This window comes from Pelobates fuscus, chromosome 1, assembly GCF_036172605.1.
Source record: "Pelobates fuscus isolate aPelFus1 chromosome 1, aPelFus1.pri, whole genome shotgun sequence".
Lineage (NCBI taxonomy): Eukaryota > Metazoa > Chordata > Amphibia > Anura > Pelobatidae > Pelobates > Pelobates fuscus.
This window is the reverse complement of record NC_086317.1, coordinates 201722693-201740439: the sequence shown is the minus strand read 5'-3', so window position 1 is coordinate 201740439 and position 17747 is coordinate 201722693. Positions and strand designations below refer to the sequence as shown.

Here is a 17747-nt window from a genome sequence, read left to right as displayed (position 1 = left end):
GTGTGGGGTAGGGATAAAGGTGTTTTAATAAAAAATAAAAACAAGTATTGTAAATCAGTATCCCCCCCCCCCTTCTTACCTGTGGGGGACACAGTCATCCCTGGTGGTCCGGTGGTGTCAAGCAGTGCTTCCATGTCGGGAGGCAGGGGGAGGGATCTGTGTAGCAGCTCCCCTGTCCTCCCGCGCAATGCTGTGTGGAGCGTTGCTATGGTAACGCGCGGCAATGCTCCACACAGCATCGCGCGGGAGGACAGGGGAGCTGCTACACAGCGTGCTGCGTCAGATACACTGCCAGTCTGGAGACAGGGACCAAATGATGCCGCTCACTGTGATGAGGTAAGCAAGGTCGCTGCGACCGGCGTGGGGGAAGGGGACCTGACATAACCCCCTCCCGACGACCGCCAGGAGGGCGGAAGCCAAAGGCTTCGAGGGAAAACGAGCTTGCAATACAGACTGTTTTCTTGCAGTGTCTTTAGTACTGATCTTACATGTTTATGGTGGGTTTCCAAATCAGGTGAGTATACCAATATGTCATCCAGATACACTACAGCACATACGTGCATGTAATCTCGAAGGAAGTCCTGTAAGACAGCAGGGGCGTTACACAGGCCGAAGGGCATCACTAAATATTCTTAGTGGCCACTGCGAGTGTTGAAAGTGACCTGAGATCCAGTTTAGTAAACCACTTGGAACCTTTTAAGCGGTTAAACAGGAAAGGTAAATGTGAACAAACGGGATGCATAGGTATAAGACACTGCAATAGACACGTAGAACCCTAAGACAATATGTCCAAAGTGACCCAATCTATAACGGGGTTGTGCTTTCTCAACCACGGAAACCCAAGGACTATGGGACATGAAGGGGAACTCAACACGTGAAAGGCAATGCTCCCCCGGTGTAGGACCCCAATGGTGAGTTGCACCTCCTGAGTTTTGTGAATCACCTTAGGGTTCGGGAGTGGCTTGCCATCGAGTGCTTCCACAGCTTGAGGTGAGGCCTTGCGTACCAAAGTCATGGCGTTGGACTGGTCTATAAAGTTGCCAGCTGCACCCGTGTCTAGTAGGGCCTTGGTATGCATGGTCTCACCGTTAAAGGTGAGGGTAACCGCTAGAAGCGGTCAAGAATTTTTGTTGTGAGGGGATAATTCCATAACACCCAAGACCAACCCCTCCTCTGGTCTTAGGTCCTGGCATTTCCCTGCAGGTCAGGACATGTTGTCCTTACATGCCCCTTTTTGCTGCAGTAGAGGCATAGGCCTTCTCTCTTTCTGCGTTGTTTCTCCTCTTCAGGTAACTTAGAGCTCCCTCGCCGCGCCTGATCACAGCACTGCCGCGCCGGGGGCGGAGATGGTGGCCGGCAGGAGGGATAGCTTCCCTCCTGCCGGTCACTGAAATCTTGCGCCCCCGGAGCCGGTGCGCCCTAAGGCGGCCGCCTGTGTCGCCTTATGGACGCGCCGGCCCTGGCTAGAGGCGCTTCCGCGCTTCTCACTATGATGTTCACAGTGAGAAGATGCCAGAGTCCATAGGAAAGCATTGAGAATGCTTTCCTATGAGACTGGCTGAAGGGAAAGGAAAAGGAGAGTCACCCGGAACCAAAGGGAAAAAAGGAGGAGGAGAGTCCCCAGCACCGAGGGAGCCCGGCGCTGGATAAATGGTAAGGGATTAACCCCTTCCTCACCCTAGAGCCCGGCGGGAGGGGAGCCCTGAGGGTGAGGGGGACCCAAGGACCTTATAGTGCGAGGAAAACGAGTATGTTTTCCTGGCACTATAGTGGTCCTTTAATGTTCTTAAAGACCAAGACAACACCAGTAACAATCAATGTCAAGATTATAGAAATACAGATAAACAAATAAACAAGGCGGGTCAGGATTTCATAAATACACAAAGTAAAATACAAGCCAAAGTCAATATCAGAATATCAAGAGAAACTTACTGTAAGCACTTAACATGTATCAAGGCAGAAACTATGGTAGAGCACTGAATTAGGGTCCAAATTAGCTTTTAAGAGCTTATATATGTTCTGATTGGTCCACGTCAACTCTGCGATTCCAAAAAGTATGAAAATGGGGTTGCCTAGATGAGGTGGTCACTTTAAGGGCAGATGTGACATCACTTGTGTTTAAACTATATAAGCATGTGCCATTCAAGTGGGCAGAGTTCAATCAATACAAGGAAGTAGCGGTTGTCTGGTGAATTCAATCCTCGCAAACCTAGAGGAGGAGCAGTTCACTGAGTTGGTGAGTATATTTCAGTTTTCAGGTCGCACAACTGCATGGCTCATGAGGGATTCGGCCTGGGCGACCCGCGGAGTGGTGCAACTCATTGTGGCAGGTAAGTGCCACTACACATTAGAGAAAGTGGATGGGGATGGTTACAGAAAGTAACGGTGCTGGAGAGCCAACTTATATGTTAAACCATTCCTTAACAGCTTAACTCCTAAAGGTAAGGGAGCGCCAGGGACCAATTGGCACCAGGTGGTCAGAGTTTTCTTTAAAGAGGTATTGGACCACTGGAAGGGAAAACTCTACCAGGGCATCCCCGTCGTATGGGTGAAAATGTTAAGAATGATAGATAAATTAATTTTGGGTTTTCTTACATAAAGTAACCCTAAAATCACAGGCCTCTTCATTGGAGAAAGAAAGACCACAAAGTCCTTAAGCTGCAGATTTGCTGTCTGCAGCCTTTGCAATCCATTCTCTTTTCCCCATGACAAACCTCCTGTGACTGTCCAATCACAGGCATCCCAATGCAACTGCATGAGAAGTATTTGCAAGGCAGGTGTTCTGAGCAGTTGCCTGACTCTTGAGTTTAGCTCCACTGAGCTAGATTACAATCAAGTAATAGGAGCATTTGTCTGATAGACAGCCAAGGGATGAAATCTGCAAAATAAGGAAAAAAGGAATCACTCTTCGCACATAATGCACTCCAGCAAGCTAAAGTACTTTAGGTGTTTGGAGAGTTTCTTTTTAAAAAAACAGTTTCCTATCCCACTCGCACCTTAAATAAATAAAATAGCTAAAACTCATCTCAGTCCAGCTTGTCCATCCAAGGTCAAGTTTTGCAGCCCAATTCTCTTCCGCTGACATTAGAGGGACAGACATCAGGGAGGGCAGGCTGAGGGGAGGACATGGGCGGCACAGATGGGGGAAGCCATGCTGCCATTGGCCATCTGTCATAGTTCTTGGAGTAACCCTAGCCATAACCCCAAACCTAAATAATATCCTTAATCTTAAACCATGACCTGACAAATTTCACTAAAATGTAGGAGCCAGGTAAAAAAGTTGCACCCTTTTGTTACACACACACACACACTTTAGTTAGCCATACTCTTAGACAAACCTAAGATATTCCCACTCACTCTAAATGCTGCATATGCTCACATGCATAATTAACTCCTCACTCCCATACATTCAAACACACATAATTAGCCACACACATCTATATACTTACATATAATTAATGATGTATTCATATACAGATATACACATAAACTCATATAGTAAAAGACAAACGTACTCACGTGTGTGTATATATCTATCCATATTATCCTCTTGTAGTGTTTCTCCATCTCCCCTCATACTCTCGCTCTCTCTCACTCCATCTTCCCCCAAATTATATCTCTCACGTCATCTCCACCATTTGATATCCCATGGTTTATCACTAGTGTACCTCGCATATATATCTCTCCATTTCACCACATTTATTGTACAGTGCTGATACTGCATCATGAGAGCAGCAGTAGTTATTAGTGGTCCTCTGAGCACCATCTGCTGTTACTGCTTTATTTCAGTGTAAAGCACCTGTGATGGAGGTGGCACAATGTGAATTCCATCATCACCCTCTCTTGTTTAGCCGCTTCACATCCTACTGAAGCAGGGCCAGTAGTGTGTGCTAAGAGAAACACTGCTGCTCTCACATCACACTGGCTTCCAGGTAGGAGGGACCATTTAGCGAGTGGCTTCGCTAAAGAATCGTAGCTGCCCTTGATTATCACATATATGGAGAGGGATTATGTTCGTAACCCGGGTGCAGCCATTCCATCAATCTGAGACATGGAGATGTATGTTTGGACATACCTCTGTACATACCTCTTTAACCATGGTACTCCTATTTCCTCTGGATGAAAAACATGGAACTATATAGTACACATTATTAAAGGTACACTCCATGCACCATAACTACAGATCACTGTAGTGGTTAGTGTGCCAGGTGTGCCCAGCCTTACCCACAGTGTAAGTAGTGTTCTGTAGTGGTTATGGTGCTTGAAGTATTCCTTTAAGAGTCAGATTGAAACATTAAAACCAGAACAGCAGGATGGCAGTTTTGGAAATATTCACATTGTATAACAACTTACTTGTACAGTAACCTAAATTGTACATTCCTTATTGCATTAAGCTTTGTTCTAAGCAGTATATGTATCTCCTGTTTTTATAAGTAATGCGTGATCACCCCTGTACTCTTGTGAGCACCGTCTGGATCTTAGCCCATTTCATTCTTAAGTATCAGTTTACCTGCTTCTGGCTCTAAGAATTATTGCTTTGTTTCCTCAAACAGGTGCCAAGTTCCCAATTAAGTGGACAGCCCCTGAAGCTGCATTGTATGGCAAATTCACCATTAAATCCGATGTCTGGTCTTTCGGGATCCTAGTCTGTGAGGTGGTGACGAAGGGAAGAATTCCGTATCCAGGTGCTGATAATCTGCCTGGCAACAGAATGTGGGGAACTTGAAGGGTGGCAAAACAGATATGTAGTTAGAGATATTCACAGTTATAAATGTACAACAGTACACACATGCATCAGTACACAAACAAGCACAAATCTCCTCACATTAACACATTGTTTAATATAGCCACACTCACACAAACACACAGTTCTTTTTCTCTTTCCTTCTGACTCAAATTTCCACTTCTTTTCTGCTTTTGTCAGTAAACCTTCTTGACAGCCCTCAGGGTAAACACATTTCTATAACAATATCATTTTCATCTTAACATCCTTAATCATGTTTATTTATGCCATAGGTATGAGTAACAGAGAAGTTCTCGAGCAGGTGGAGAGAGGCTACCGAATGCCAAGCCCTCCAGGCTGCCCTCCATCTCTCCACGAGCTCATGCTGCACTGTTGGAAGGCAGACCCTGAGGAGCGACCAACATTTGAGTACTTGCAGTCCTTTTTGGAAGATTATTTCACAGCCACTGAGCCGCAGTATCAGCCTGGAGACAATATCTAAGATTGGGGAAGGAGGTATGAAGGAAAGTGGAATGTCCTGATATAACGACTGGGAAAGCCATTTCGAAAATTCAGTGATTTATGTAAGGGACAGACTGTAATTTCTTAGGAAATGGAGGATAAACATTTCCAATGGAATCCACTTTAAGAACAAGGGCTAACTATTGCCAAAACCTGGGAGATGCTTTTGGCACACGTTTGAACTGGTTGATCAAAAACAAATATTCCTTAAAAAATAATGTGACCTTGCGAATTCTGTAATATGTAAAAATTAGAATGTGCATTCGTGCGGATAATGTTGTAAGCCGAAAACTGCTGCGTACATGCCTATTTTGAAAATGTATTGATATTATTATGTGTGCTATGTATAAGTTGTCCTGCTTTGGAAAAAAAAAAAAAAAATTATAATAATGTGACCACTTCCATATTTAATACTCATCTACCAGTGTTCTATGTGACAAGCTTGCCCTAAATAAAGCAGATGTTTTGCGTAGAAATAGACATATTGTGAACTGTGCAGTATTAAAAAAATATAAAAAATTATAGTTACCATGTATTACATGTATATTAAATCCTTAAATGTCGTGAAAATAATATGGTTGAAATTATGCAAATGTAGGCTACAAAAGACAGCTCAGTGGTAAATTATCCAGTTGTGCAATCTATCATATATGCTGAAATATCAGGTTCAACTTCTCGTAGGCCTTTCATCATCTGCCGATAATAAAAATGAAAGAAATTTTAGTCCCAGGACATAAGTGCATAAAAAAAAAAAAAAACAAACCGGGTGAGAATTCAGAGTGATTTTTTTTTTTTTTTTTTTTTACATCTAAAGTCAAATTAGCTGAAATGTAAACGTTATCTAACTCATCTCTTAAATTCACTCACTTTGAATTCTCACTTTAGTAAATAACTCTGCCATTTGCATCCTTTCAGGTTACATCATTTAATATTATTATTGGTTTTAAACAGAGAAGATACATTAATTAAAAAAAACCTTTCTAGCATAGCAGATGAGAAATGTGAAACGATTCCTTTATTGCTCTTTGCTTCCTGCATTTTGCTTTTGATGACTTGTCTAACGGGCATCTTGTGTGTTAATGGAAATGACTGGATTATACAACTATCAGCTAGCTGCTAGAGCTATCCAGCTATCTGTGTATAGCTACCGTAAGGATAATGTGCTTGCTATCAATGCAAAATCTCTATCACAATACAATTCAACATTTTCATTTCTTTAAATATCTTTTCACACTATAATGATATGAAGTTGCACCTCCTTTAGTTAGTGACAAGAGGTCATGTAAACTATCGCTTGGACACGGTTGCTGTAAACCTATCTGCATGTGTCTTTCTTTCCCCTGATACCACAAGTCTCTATTTTTATACCTCCTCTCACTGATTTTCCTCACTCGTCCCCATTCCTTTTGCTTATTTCTCTCCTCTCCTATTTCTGTGTTTTCTCTCTACATCTCTTGCTCTCTCCTTCTCCCTCTCTCGGGGTTATATTACAGACACCTCTCAGCTGATTCAGATGTTTTCACACCTCCCTCCTTGTGCAAAGTCCTCTCACTCCCCCTCCTTCTAACTCTCAGACTGTCTTTTTCTGCTGTGTGTGCAGAGACAGATTGGCATAGAACCAGCCCTTTCCTTCTACAAAACAGACTGCCATCCTTTTACCCCTTGTTACTTCCCCGTAATCTCTTATTACCTCCAGGGGCTAGAAGAGTGATAAAAAAGGAGAGCATGCAGGAGGAAGAGAAAAAAAAGGGGGGGGGGGGAAGTAGAAGAAGAAGAGAAAGGGAAAGGTTAAAAGAAAAGGTGAGCAGGAGAGGGTTAGGGACTGGAAATGAGTTTGAGGCAGTGCAGAATTTGGAGAATAAGAGGTTGTGCATGTATTTTGGGAGTGAAGTGGTGACTAAGAAGAGAAAGCATGAGGGGAAGGGGAGGCACACATTTGTGTAATTCAGTGTGAATAATGGTAGAACTGGGTGGTGGCTCAATGAAGGACAGATTATTTGTAACACCCTGACAATAAATGAAAGATGCTTAGGTCAAGTCCTGTGTGATTGTGATTGGTAAAAGCTGCCAACTATGCAAATGACTCAGTGACACCGGCGCTATATATACACCGCTCAGCCAGTTGGTTTTAGATTTCTGACTTCATTGCCAAATGAATGAGAAACCTACAGATCACAAGGGCAACTGGTTCTATTAACCCTGAATTTTTTTTTAATTATATTCATTATATGTATTTGTTAACCTTAGAACCATATGCCAAAGACTCTATACCATATACCTCTCAATAACCCTCGACTCTCTAAATCTGCTTACTTATATTTAAACATTTTACAATGTTGTGTACCTTTTAAAATTGCCTATACAGTTGCTATACTTCCTGCAATTTTATATATAGCTTGTTGTATTGCAGGAGCATAAACTATATAATATATTTTTTCCCATGCTTACTTTCATTTATTTTTTCTGGTTAATAACCATGGCAGCATTAAGTAATGGGTTAGCTCCACCCACTCACAGTAGAAAAGACAGGAAATTAATTTCTGAGGTAAATAATCAGACCCTTCCCTAACAGACAGTCCTAGTAACTAACTCTCTAAGCCCACACAAAAAGGGGTGAGATAATGCTACAAAAGGTGGCCAAAAGGTAGATCTCAAGTGTCATACAACACTGAGGATGATTTGTCAGCTCTAAATCTTACATGTGCCCATCTTTGCATGGTTGCATGCATCAGCAGTGACTGTATGTGAATGTAGAGGTATTTAGGTATGGAGTATGTGTGTGAATGTTTGTGTATATAGCTGCTGTTAGAATGTAGGGGTGTATTTGTTGGTGTTTTCAGGCAAGACTATTTTTTGTTTTGTACAGTGCATACCATACCATACCAGTGTATGCGACTGTTCTGAGAAATTTTAGGTGATTTACTAATAGCAATTTTTGCAACTAAAATGTAATTTAGAAAAACAATGTATCGTATTTACACAGACTAATTGCTAAACACATATACTGTAGCAAGATTACTGTAAGTAATTATTGCTCTGGAGCTCTGTTATACACTACGGCACACCAATGGAGATCCTTGAAAAAAACGGACATAGGGATTTGGTCCCAAAATAGGAACTGCCCCGCCTAAATAGAGACACTGAGGAGGTATGTTGTGGTGGTGTTTGAACTCAGGAGTGTGTTTCAGTTTAAGGTTGTTGTTTGAACAACAAAGGTTTGTTTATTGTAGTGTCAGTCTTTGACTTTGTGTATAATGTAAGAATGCTGGGGTGCATTTGTCATATTGGTGTTTTCATGCAGGCGTGTTTTCTCAAATACAGATGCATTTTACCATACACAGAAATGCACAGACCCTGCAATACAAAAACACTTACACACATAAATATTCTAAGAGATACAAACTGACACACACTGAGTGACATATGTGAACAGATACACTGGCACAAAAACACACACATGCACAAATACACACTGATACATATACACACACACGTACAGATATACACACATGCACACATACACACATACAAATCCACAAACATTGACCCATATGCATACAATACACACACATAGATATTCTCACCCTCCTAGTGTTAGCATTTTAGGCCCCTGTATGTCACCCTGCAGCTCTGCCCTACACTATCTAGGCATATTAAGCTCTGGTAGTCACATGCAGCTGGAAAGGATCCCATGGCGCACGTAACAGTGTGCGTCGGCGAGCTTGCTAGGGCCCTGGTGCAGTTGCACTGACTGCATTGCCCTTTGTTCCACATCTGCTCAGCAGAGTACACAAGACCCATAAAGAGGACAGCAAAGAAACAAATCATCTACATTAACACCCAGACATCGATGAACAATAGCCTTAAATTATATAGATAAATCAGGTAACCCAAACAGTACAGAAAAGCAGACATTAAAAGAAAAGAGACCTTAAGCATTAATTAGCGAATTACAGGTCAAGTGTCTTGTGGTGCCTCGCAAGAACACAAAATGAGAACATGAGAATTCCACCTCTAACCAAAATATAAATAAAATTCAACAAATTAACCTGTTTGTTAAGTTCAATACACAAGCTTGAAAAGGGCTATAAAATACTTATCAAAATTATTAGAGTTTAAACAATGGTACATACCAATCCCAAAAGTGTAGGTCTACTTCAAGTAAATCATTTGTCCTAGGTCTGATTCAATTAAACACAAGCTAATTAATACAGGAACCAGAGTGGTGTAAAAAGAAATGGCATTATGACAAACATCAGCATTAACATTGCAAGATTTTAAAAAAGACAATGTCTCTAACTTTTTCTTTTCTTTTTTTTTTTGACAATCTTTATTTATTTATTTTTCAAGTTTGTTTGGGGTTACAGAAATAGAAAAGGGGGGAGACAATGAATCAGGTGTTGAAACAGTACAGTGTCGTCAGCAAACTAACTTTTTCTGTCCATTAGGCCAGACTTTTTTTTTTATTATTTTTTTTTTTAGTGCAGGTCATGAGTTGCAAGCATTGCATATCATAACGTGGAATAAAGTCTTGACTATCTATTCTATGTGTAGGCCATACAGTGAGGATATCTAAGCACGCATTACTGAAATGAGTAAACGCACGTGATCTTGAATGGTACATATAACTTCTACCTTAAACTGAACTGGTATAGGCAAATTTATATTTAGGGGTTAGGCAAGTGCTGTCGGACCCACGGTTACGTCTCCCTAGTTGGGTTATGGTGTTCTGGATTTAGAGGGGGGGATTTAGTGTAAGCCCTTATTCTCTTTCATGGAGCGTACAAAGGGCATATAACATAGATCTGTCGTACCAGATCAAAGTCAAGCTACGATCCCTAACCTAAGGGTCACGGAGGGGGTATCTAATCAGGCAAATATTACATAAAACAGTGGCTCTTTGTAAGTGCTAAACTGTTCCCTTATACAGAGTAAAGCACAATATATGGGTCTTAATTAAGTTAAAAAAAGAAAAGGAAAACAACTTAAGAAGCAAAACATAGGCTGACATATATTCAGTGGGTATGATGATATTAGCAATAATATGTTAGCCCTCTGGCTCTGCACGATGTCTGCTCAGGTCACTGCTGCTCTATTCAGGCCACCTCTGGGAGTAAATGGGACAGTTCTCTCTGAGTCCTATATGTGGGATGTGGAAGGTGTCTGTCTCCTTAGCCTTTGTATCTGCTGAGAGTCCCAAAGCTAGCAAGAAAGCTGGGGCTTCCGAGATAGAGGTGAGCTTTGGAACGGTGTTGTTTTGTACCACCATTAGGGTTCTTGGCATCAGCCATCGGTAATCTACCTTTGCGTGTTGAAGCATGGTGGTTATGGGACTTAGTGACTTTCGCCAATACATGCAATGTCTTGAAAAAAAGTAAGTCTGGATGTCTCAAAGTCCAGTAAGGTCTTATCCCTGACTGCTGTTAGGATGCTTTGTTTGTCTAGGATGAAGTGACAGCGAACAATTACATCTCACGTAGCTGCTGATGGCGCTTGTTAAGCTTTGTTGATGTGGAATTGTCCATCAAATTCAAGCTTCTTGGCCTGAGTGTGAGGCAGCAGTGTTGCAGTTAGCCTCTGTAGATAGTGAGGTAGTTCGGTCAGACCTACTGTCAGGGTGGCGGTCCGATGCCCGGGACCCAGACACTGTCCGGGCGGCGGTGCAGGACCGGGACCCAGTATGCCTGATGTTCAGAGTAGGAGTCACAGCGTGGAGGTGGATTAGCAGGGTCTGGTGTAGGGTAACCGCACGCCCCCTGGTGTTGAGCACCAGCGTTTGTGCAGCCACATACCAAGACCCTGATTCAGCTTAAGCGGATAACAGGAACTAGGAGCTTGGAAATTAAGCAGACCTCTCAGGAGCTGAATAGGGAGGCTCTGCAGCAAGATTGTATCCAGTACTAGAACAAGGCAAGACTAGAGATAGGCACCAAACATGAAAACAAGACAGAACTAGTAGAACCCAGAACCAGAGAAGGATAGTAAGCTAAACCCAGAACATATACACAAGACATGAGGAAAACATGAACATAACTTGGGCAAGACTGGACAGGACTGTACATGGACTGGGTATACAAACTAAAACAAGACAAGATAACATAGGCAAAACAAGAGGAGAAACAACCAAGTACTACATATGAAAATCATGGGGATTTAGTCACATTATATGATCATACATTGCATAAGCCTGCCAACAACACCAATGTACCCCATACCTGGCAGGTCCTACACTGCCTAATGTATACTAAAACAACCAAAAGACATATATAGCACTTACCTGCAAGAAAGGGCAGAAGCCTTGAGGAGCTGCCTACAGGAAAACTGAAACAGAGTGAATGATGGAAAACAAACGGGTGTGGCAACATAAAACAAACATTTAAATGAAACCTGGAGACTGGGAATCCCAGGGATGGATTACAGGAATGAACCCAGAAATCCCAGCATAAAGAAAACCAGACATAGAATAGAAAACCAAAAACCAAGAAAAACTAAACAAGAATTGTAACAAGAGTTCTGGATACTAGAAGCCAAGGTAGACATCTCCACAGAACAGAGCAGGACGTGACACCTACAGAGTCAGGCATTTCCCGAATTTTGATGTTCGTCCGCCGATTGCGATCTTTCATGGTGTCCAGTCCGTAATGTGCCCCATATTTTTTAATTTCTTGGCAAATATCCATAATGTCTTCCTCTGTGGCCTGGACTCTTTGTGACACTGTCTGTATCTCTGTCCAAGCCAGGTTCATGTCAGCATCAAACATTTGTTTCATCTCCCTTATCAACTGCCTGATATTACACTTAGTGGCAGGTGCTAGGTCGCTCCCTTCAGCCTGTAGCTCAGGAGGTGGCTGAGGTTGATGTGAGTCTCCCTGTCCAACTGGGTTTAGCTCTGAGCTGTTAGAGCTAGGTTCCGGGTCAGGGTCGGCCCCCATTTTGTGATTCTGGGGCCGCTGCAAGAAGGTCCCTATATCCCGGGTTTCTTTGTGAGCCCCGGCATGGGATTTGGGGTATTTTCTCACCATGTTGTTGTCGGTGAGCAGGGGCCATTCGGGTGTCAGTTGGAGGTTGTACATGAGTTCCGTGTATCGTTCCAAGCATCACGACAGGTCCTCCGCCAGTAAAGGTGTAAACAAGGCCCGGGTCTTACAGCGGATTTTGCTGCCCTTCTGAGCGTATAAAAGGGCATCAGCGGGCAGCCCCTAGTGCTATGGGGATAAGGCACCCGGTTGTATAAGCCTGAAGCCCAGTGGAGTTGCGGACGGCAGCAGATTGTTTGACAACTCTCAGGAGCACTGAAGGGTAGCATCCGTGCAGTTCGGCAGCTAGGCTACGCACCCAATGCCAGACTTTTGAGAACAGTGTAACATTACAGTAAAATGTATTACAAAGGGTTGGCAACCAATTGCAAACATGCCATGCATGGCATGTGAGGTACCTCTCAGCTGGGGAGAAGGTCGGGTTCTCGAAACGTGCAGCCGCTGTCTGTTGCTTGCGTGCATTCCACTGCGGACTTGATTTGCATTCCACTTCGCTTTCAGTCTGTGTGAGCCGATGCTGTCTTACGCGTTTCATGAACCAACCATTCACTTCATCAGAGGTAAGCATCGAAGGGATTTGTACGGTTATTTAGCTGCAGGGCAGTTCTTCTATTAAACTAATAACTCTTGCATTGCTGGCCATACATTCAGACTACTAAACATCGACTAGCAGTCCATATATACATAGAAAATAACGCACCATTAATTTATAAACAAACATAAATCACTGCATAACAATTAAGATATGTCATCATCAATTTAAGCATCTATTTGTAATTAAAAATACTATTATGGTATATACCTTTAGGTTTATACAAACCATAAAAATAGCATAAAAAATAACATAAATCGTAAACTCAAATGTATGCATAAATAAAATAAAATGTAATTCTACGCATAAATAAAATTATTACAACATATTATCATTGGCATTTAGATATACCCATAATGAATCATAACATGATACATATGTACATTACTTAAAAACCACTCCACAATACTTTAGAAAACTTGATTGGTTGGAAGTTCCATAAGACAAATGGAAACATAGTGTGTAAGAGAGATGAAAAAAGTAATTTTGCAGGAATGGATACAGAAAAATTACATAATCGAAAAAAGAAATAGCGTACGGGAAAATGTTTGTGAAGTGCTCTAGCTGATCAGGGGTTAAATTACAAACTGTACAAAAGAAAGAAAGGACGACACCAGTGAAATTACAGGCATACTGATAAGTCTGCTCTTCTAACATAATATTCTATATATGAAGTTTGAGTCCAATAGAATCTATATATAGATATTACTAGAAATCTCTTCCTAGTAGGGTAGCCCTAAATAACCTAGGTCTAGTAAATATATGACCAGATAAGTTAAAAACCACAGCAGACAATTAAAAATGGATAAAAATAGATTTATAGAAAAATACTAAAATGCAATACAGCTCATCAAGAAATCAGAAAATAAAACAAATGAAACAGATAAAACATACAGAATTCATTAAGAAGTAAAAAAATGATAAAACAGATAAAATTCTTACGAAAAATACTAAAATATTATAAATCTTATTATCATAAGAATATAACTGAAGTGTGTCAATTAATATAAAATTTATCATAAATAAATATGAATACCGCACTCAATAATCATGCAATTAATTCATAGTTTTAATTATTAATGTTATTTTTAAATATGCTTATAAAGATATGTATAGTATTTCATCATGGTGACATACATTTCATCCTATACACATGAGCTATTTACAAATATATACACAGAATCCTCTCTTGTATAAGGTAAAGTTCATAATATATGTATATACAATGGTAATGATCCACAGAATCTCAGAAAAATTATTGAAAAAATGGAAAAAATAGAAAAAATAGAAAAAAATAGAAAAAATAATAAGAAAAAATCCAAAAAATGAGAAAAGAGAAAAAGGGAAAAAAGGGGAAAACAAGAAAAAGTAAAAGGGACAAAAAATAAAAAATGAAAAATGATAATATTGCAGTCCAAGATATAGTGCACTATATAATTCACTGTCTCTGGGTGGATCTCACCAATGTAGGAGTTTCTCCTGGTATGCACAGTAGGAGGATGCTGCAGTCTGTAGTAGTGATCTGGTAGTAATGTTGAAGGGGATGAAAAGGTTCCTGTAGTGATGTAAAAATGATCACCTTGCCCATTCAAGGATTGCCGAGAACGACCTGCTATACTGACCACACATATACAAACTGAGAGTTGGTGAGGTGAGTGCCAGCACATTTTGTATTTTTTTTATATAAAATGTATAATGTTATATATGTTACGAAGTAATAAATCTTATAAATTCATACATTGAAAATTTCGAATTACAAAAATCTAGAATTCTTAATAAACATATGAAAAAGATATTTGTAAAAACCATACAGAGGAAAAGTTGATGGGAAAAAGGAAAAGTTTTCCAGTATAAAATAATTTATAAAAATGCATTTAGATAGGGCGCATCCACACAGTAAAAATGAACATCCTACCAAGAATCCTGTTTCTCTTTCAGGCACTGCCTGTCAGACTGCTCAAATCAGACCTGGCACACCTCCAGAAAGCAATAGGCGATTTCATATGGCACAACCGCAGGCACAGGATCTCCAGGAATATACTATTCAGACAGAAACAAAGAGGGGGGCTGGGCCTTTACTCCTACTACCTAGCGGCGCAATTGGCACAGATCGCTATGTGGCATTCTCCCCTGGAGGTTAGAAGGTGGGTAGACCTGGAGTCGCTCATGACAGGGACCGACCTCCCGCAGTATCACATGTGGGTACGCAAAGAAGACAGGCCTATCCTGAGGACGACTTGCCCAGCCATACTGAATTCCCTAACCATATGGGACACATGTGCCCACAAATATAACTTAACATCTAGACACTCACCCATGACCCCTATACTGAGGAACAGGGCATTCCCCCCAGGCATAGCAGCTAGGGACTTCGCTAACATAGAGACGGCAGGGATTCAGAGGATCTGCCATATGTATGAACAAAAGAAACTGGTCCCCTTTGACATACTCCAACAGAGAACACACCTCACCCCAGCTGACTTCTTCCGTTATATACAGATAAGAGACTACGTTCAACAGACAGACGTTCGACAAGCAGCAACCACCCCCCTAACATTCTATGAAAAAATGTGTCTGAATGAATATACACGAAAAGGCTTAATTACCACAATGTATGCACACATATGCTCAGAATCAAAAGAGTGGGGACCATTGACATACACGGAGGCGTGGGAAAGAGACCTGGGAGAGGTACTAGAGGGTGAGGAATGGAGGGACATCTGGGAGGCAAACCATAAGGTATCTATAAGTGTAACACTACAGGAGCAATCCTACAAAACAATGTTCAGGTGGTACACTACCCCAGTTACACTACACCGCATGGGTCAGACACCCACTGACGACTGTTGGAGGGATTGCGGACATAAGGGTACATACCTTCACATGTGGTGGGATTGCCCCAAAGCTCAAGCATTCTGGGCTAAGATACACCAAGTAGTCAATGGGATATTCCACAAGGCACCCGACCTAAACCCATGGACATACCTCCTGAACAGACCCGTAGATAATTGGACGAGAGTTGAACAAACATTACTCCATAAAATTACACTTGCAGCTAGGAGATCGATAGCACAAACATGGTTACAAACAGACTTACCCACCACCCAGAGAGTAATAGGTAACATAAAAGAGGTACACCTAATGGATAGTCTAACGGCCAGATTGAAAGGCACCTCACCTAAATTTGACAGAGTGTGGGAACCATGGCATGACTATGTACTCCCGGTCACCGCATAGAACAACACATACCGATAAGAATTACGAACATTACCACACTGCGCTGGGACGTCGCATACGACCCACCCCATCTACCCCCTACCCCCTTTCCCTCCCCTCACTTCTTGCCCCCTTTTTCTTCACTCTTTACTTTTTATTCCCTTCCTAATCCCCCCGTTTCTCGGTAAACGGAGATGGGGTGAGCACGGAAGTTCTACACATACGTTCTAAAACAACGGTGCATAACCACGCAACATGAACCAAAACGCACTTTACACTCAAATCGTGTTGCAAGATAGGTACACGGTAAGGTGCGCCAGGGTGAACCCCTATATTACGGGACGAGGCAACCCTATCAGGTTACAATACATAAGGTTATATATTATATTTCCACGGTTGTTTTTTCCAATGGTTTCACCAGCACGATGTAATGTGGATCTCTAAAAAGAAAAAATCTCCTGGTGGACAGAGACAGTGACGACATCAAGCCTCGTGTGAACTAGTTTGAAGTATCTATGTACAGTTAACATGGATGTTATTCCTATATATATGTTTCGTGGCTTCTGCGTAAGCCCATGCAATGTTATCATTCCTCTTTGTCCGGCAGGATGCAAAAATAAAGTACTTAAAAAAAAAAAAAAAATGCATTTAATTCAAAGTCTATGTTAAGACCTTTTGGTTCTAAAGTATCTAGCTAAAAATCCATTTGGCCTCTGCTCTATCCAATGCTTTTTCTAGATCTCCTCCCCTCCAGTGTGGTTTAATGAGCTCAATTGCCATGAATCAGAGACCTTCTGGATTCTTAGAGTGGTATGTGCTAAAGTGTCAGGAGAGGTTATGTCTAGGCAGGCCTTTCTTTATATTCTCCCAGGCGGGTCTTAAAGATCCTCTTCATTCTGCCTACATACTGTTTATTGCAGGGACACATAAGTAGATAGATCACGCCTGTTGAAGTGCAGCTTAGATGATTTCTAATTTTAAACTTATCTTCCTTATTCATGTGCTGAAACTCATTAATCGTTCTTTCTTGTTGTGGAAAATTCTTGAAACCCATACATTTTACACATCTGAAATACAGTGAGGGGAAAAAGTATTTGATCCCCTGCTGATTTTGAACATTTGCCCACTGACAAAGAAATGATAAGTCTATAATTGTAATGGTAGGTGTATTTTAACAGTGAGAGACAGAATAACCCCCAAAAAGTCCAAAAAACGCATGCCAAAAGAGTTATAAATTGATTTGCATGTTTATGAGTGAAATTAGTATTTGACCCCTTTGACTTAGTACTTTGTGGCAAAACCCTTGTTGACAATCACAGAGGTCAGACGTTTCTTGTAGTTGGCCACCAGGTTTGCACACATCTCAGGAGGGATTTTGTCCTACTCCTCTTTGGCAACTCAAACCTTCAGCTCCCTCCACAGATTTTCTATGGGATTAAGGTCTGGAGACAGGCTAGGCCACTCCTGGACCTTAATGTGCTTCTTCTTGAGCCACTCCGTTGTTGCCTTGGCTGTGTGTTTTGGGTCATTGTCATGTTGGAATCCATTTCCAATGCCCTGGAGCCATTTTCAATGCCCTGGCTGAGGAAAGGAGGTTCTCACCCAAGATTTGACCCCGTCCATTGTCCTTTTGATCCAGTGGAGTTGTTCTGTACCC

General features: G+C 41.5%; 1 protein-coding gene across 2 annotated transcripts in view; it reads left to right on the top strand.

Moving 5' to 3' along the window:
* The window catches only part of FGR (FGR proto-oncogene, Src family tyrosine kinase), a 151233-nt gene extending 145764 nt beyond the window's left edge, over positions 1–5469 (top strand). For both annotated transcript variants that reach the window (XM_063453624.1, XM_063453631.1), the window contains exons 12-13: positions 4554–4685; positions 5017–5469. In XM_063453624.1, coding sequence (XP_063309694.1) covers positions 4554–4685; positions 5017–5225 — 341 coding nt within the window. In that variant the 3' untranslated portion in view covers positions 5226–5469. The remainder of the gene's footprint in view (positions 1–4553; positions 4686–5016) is intronic.
* The last annotated feature ends 12278 nt before the right edge of the window (positions 5470–17747 follow it).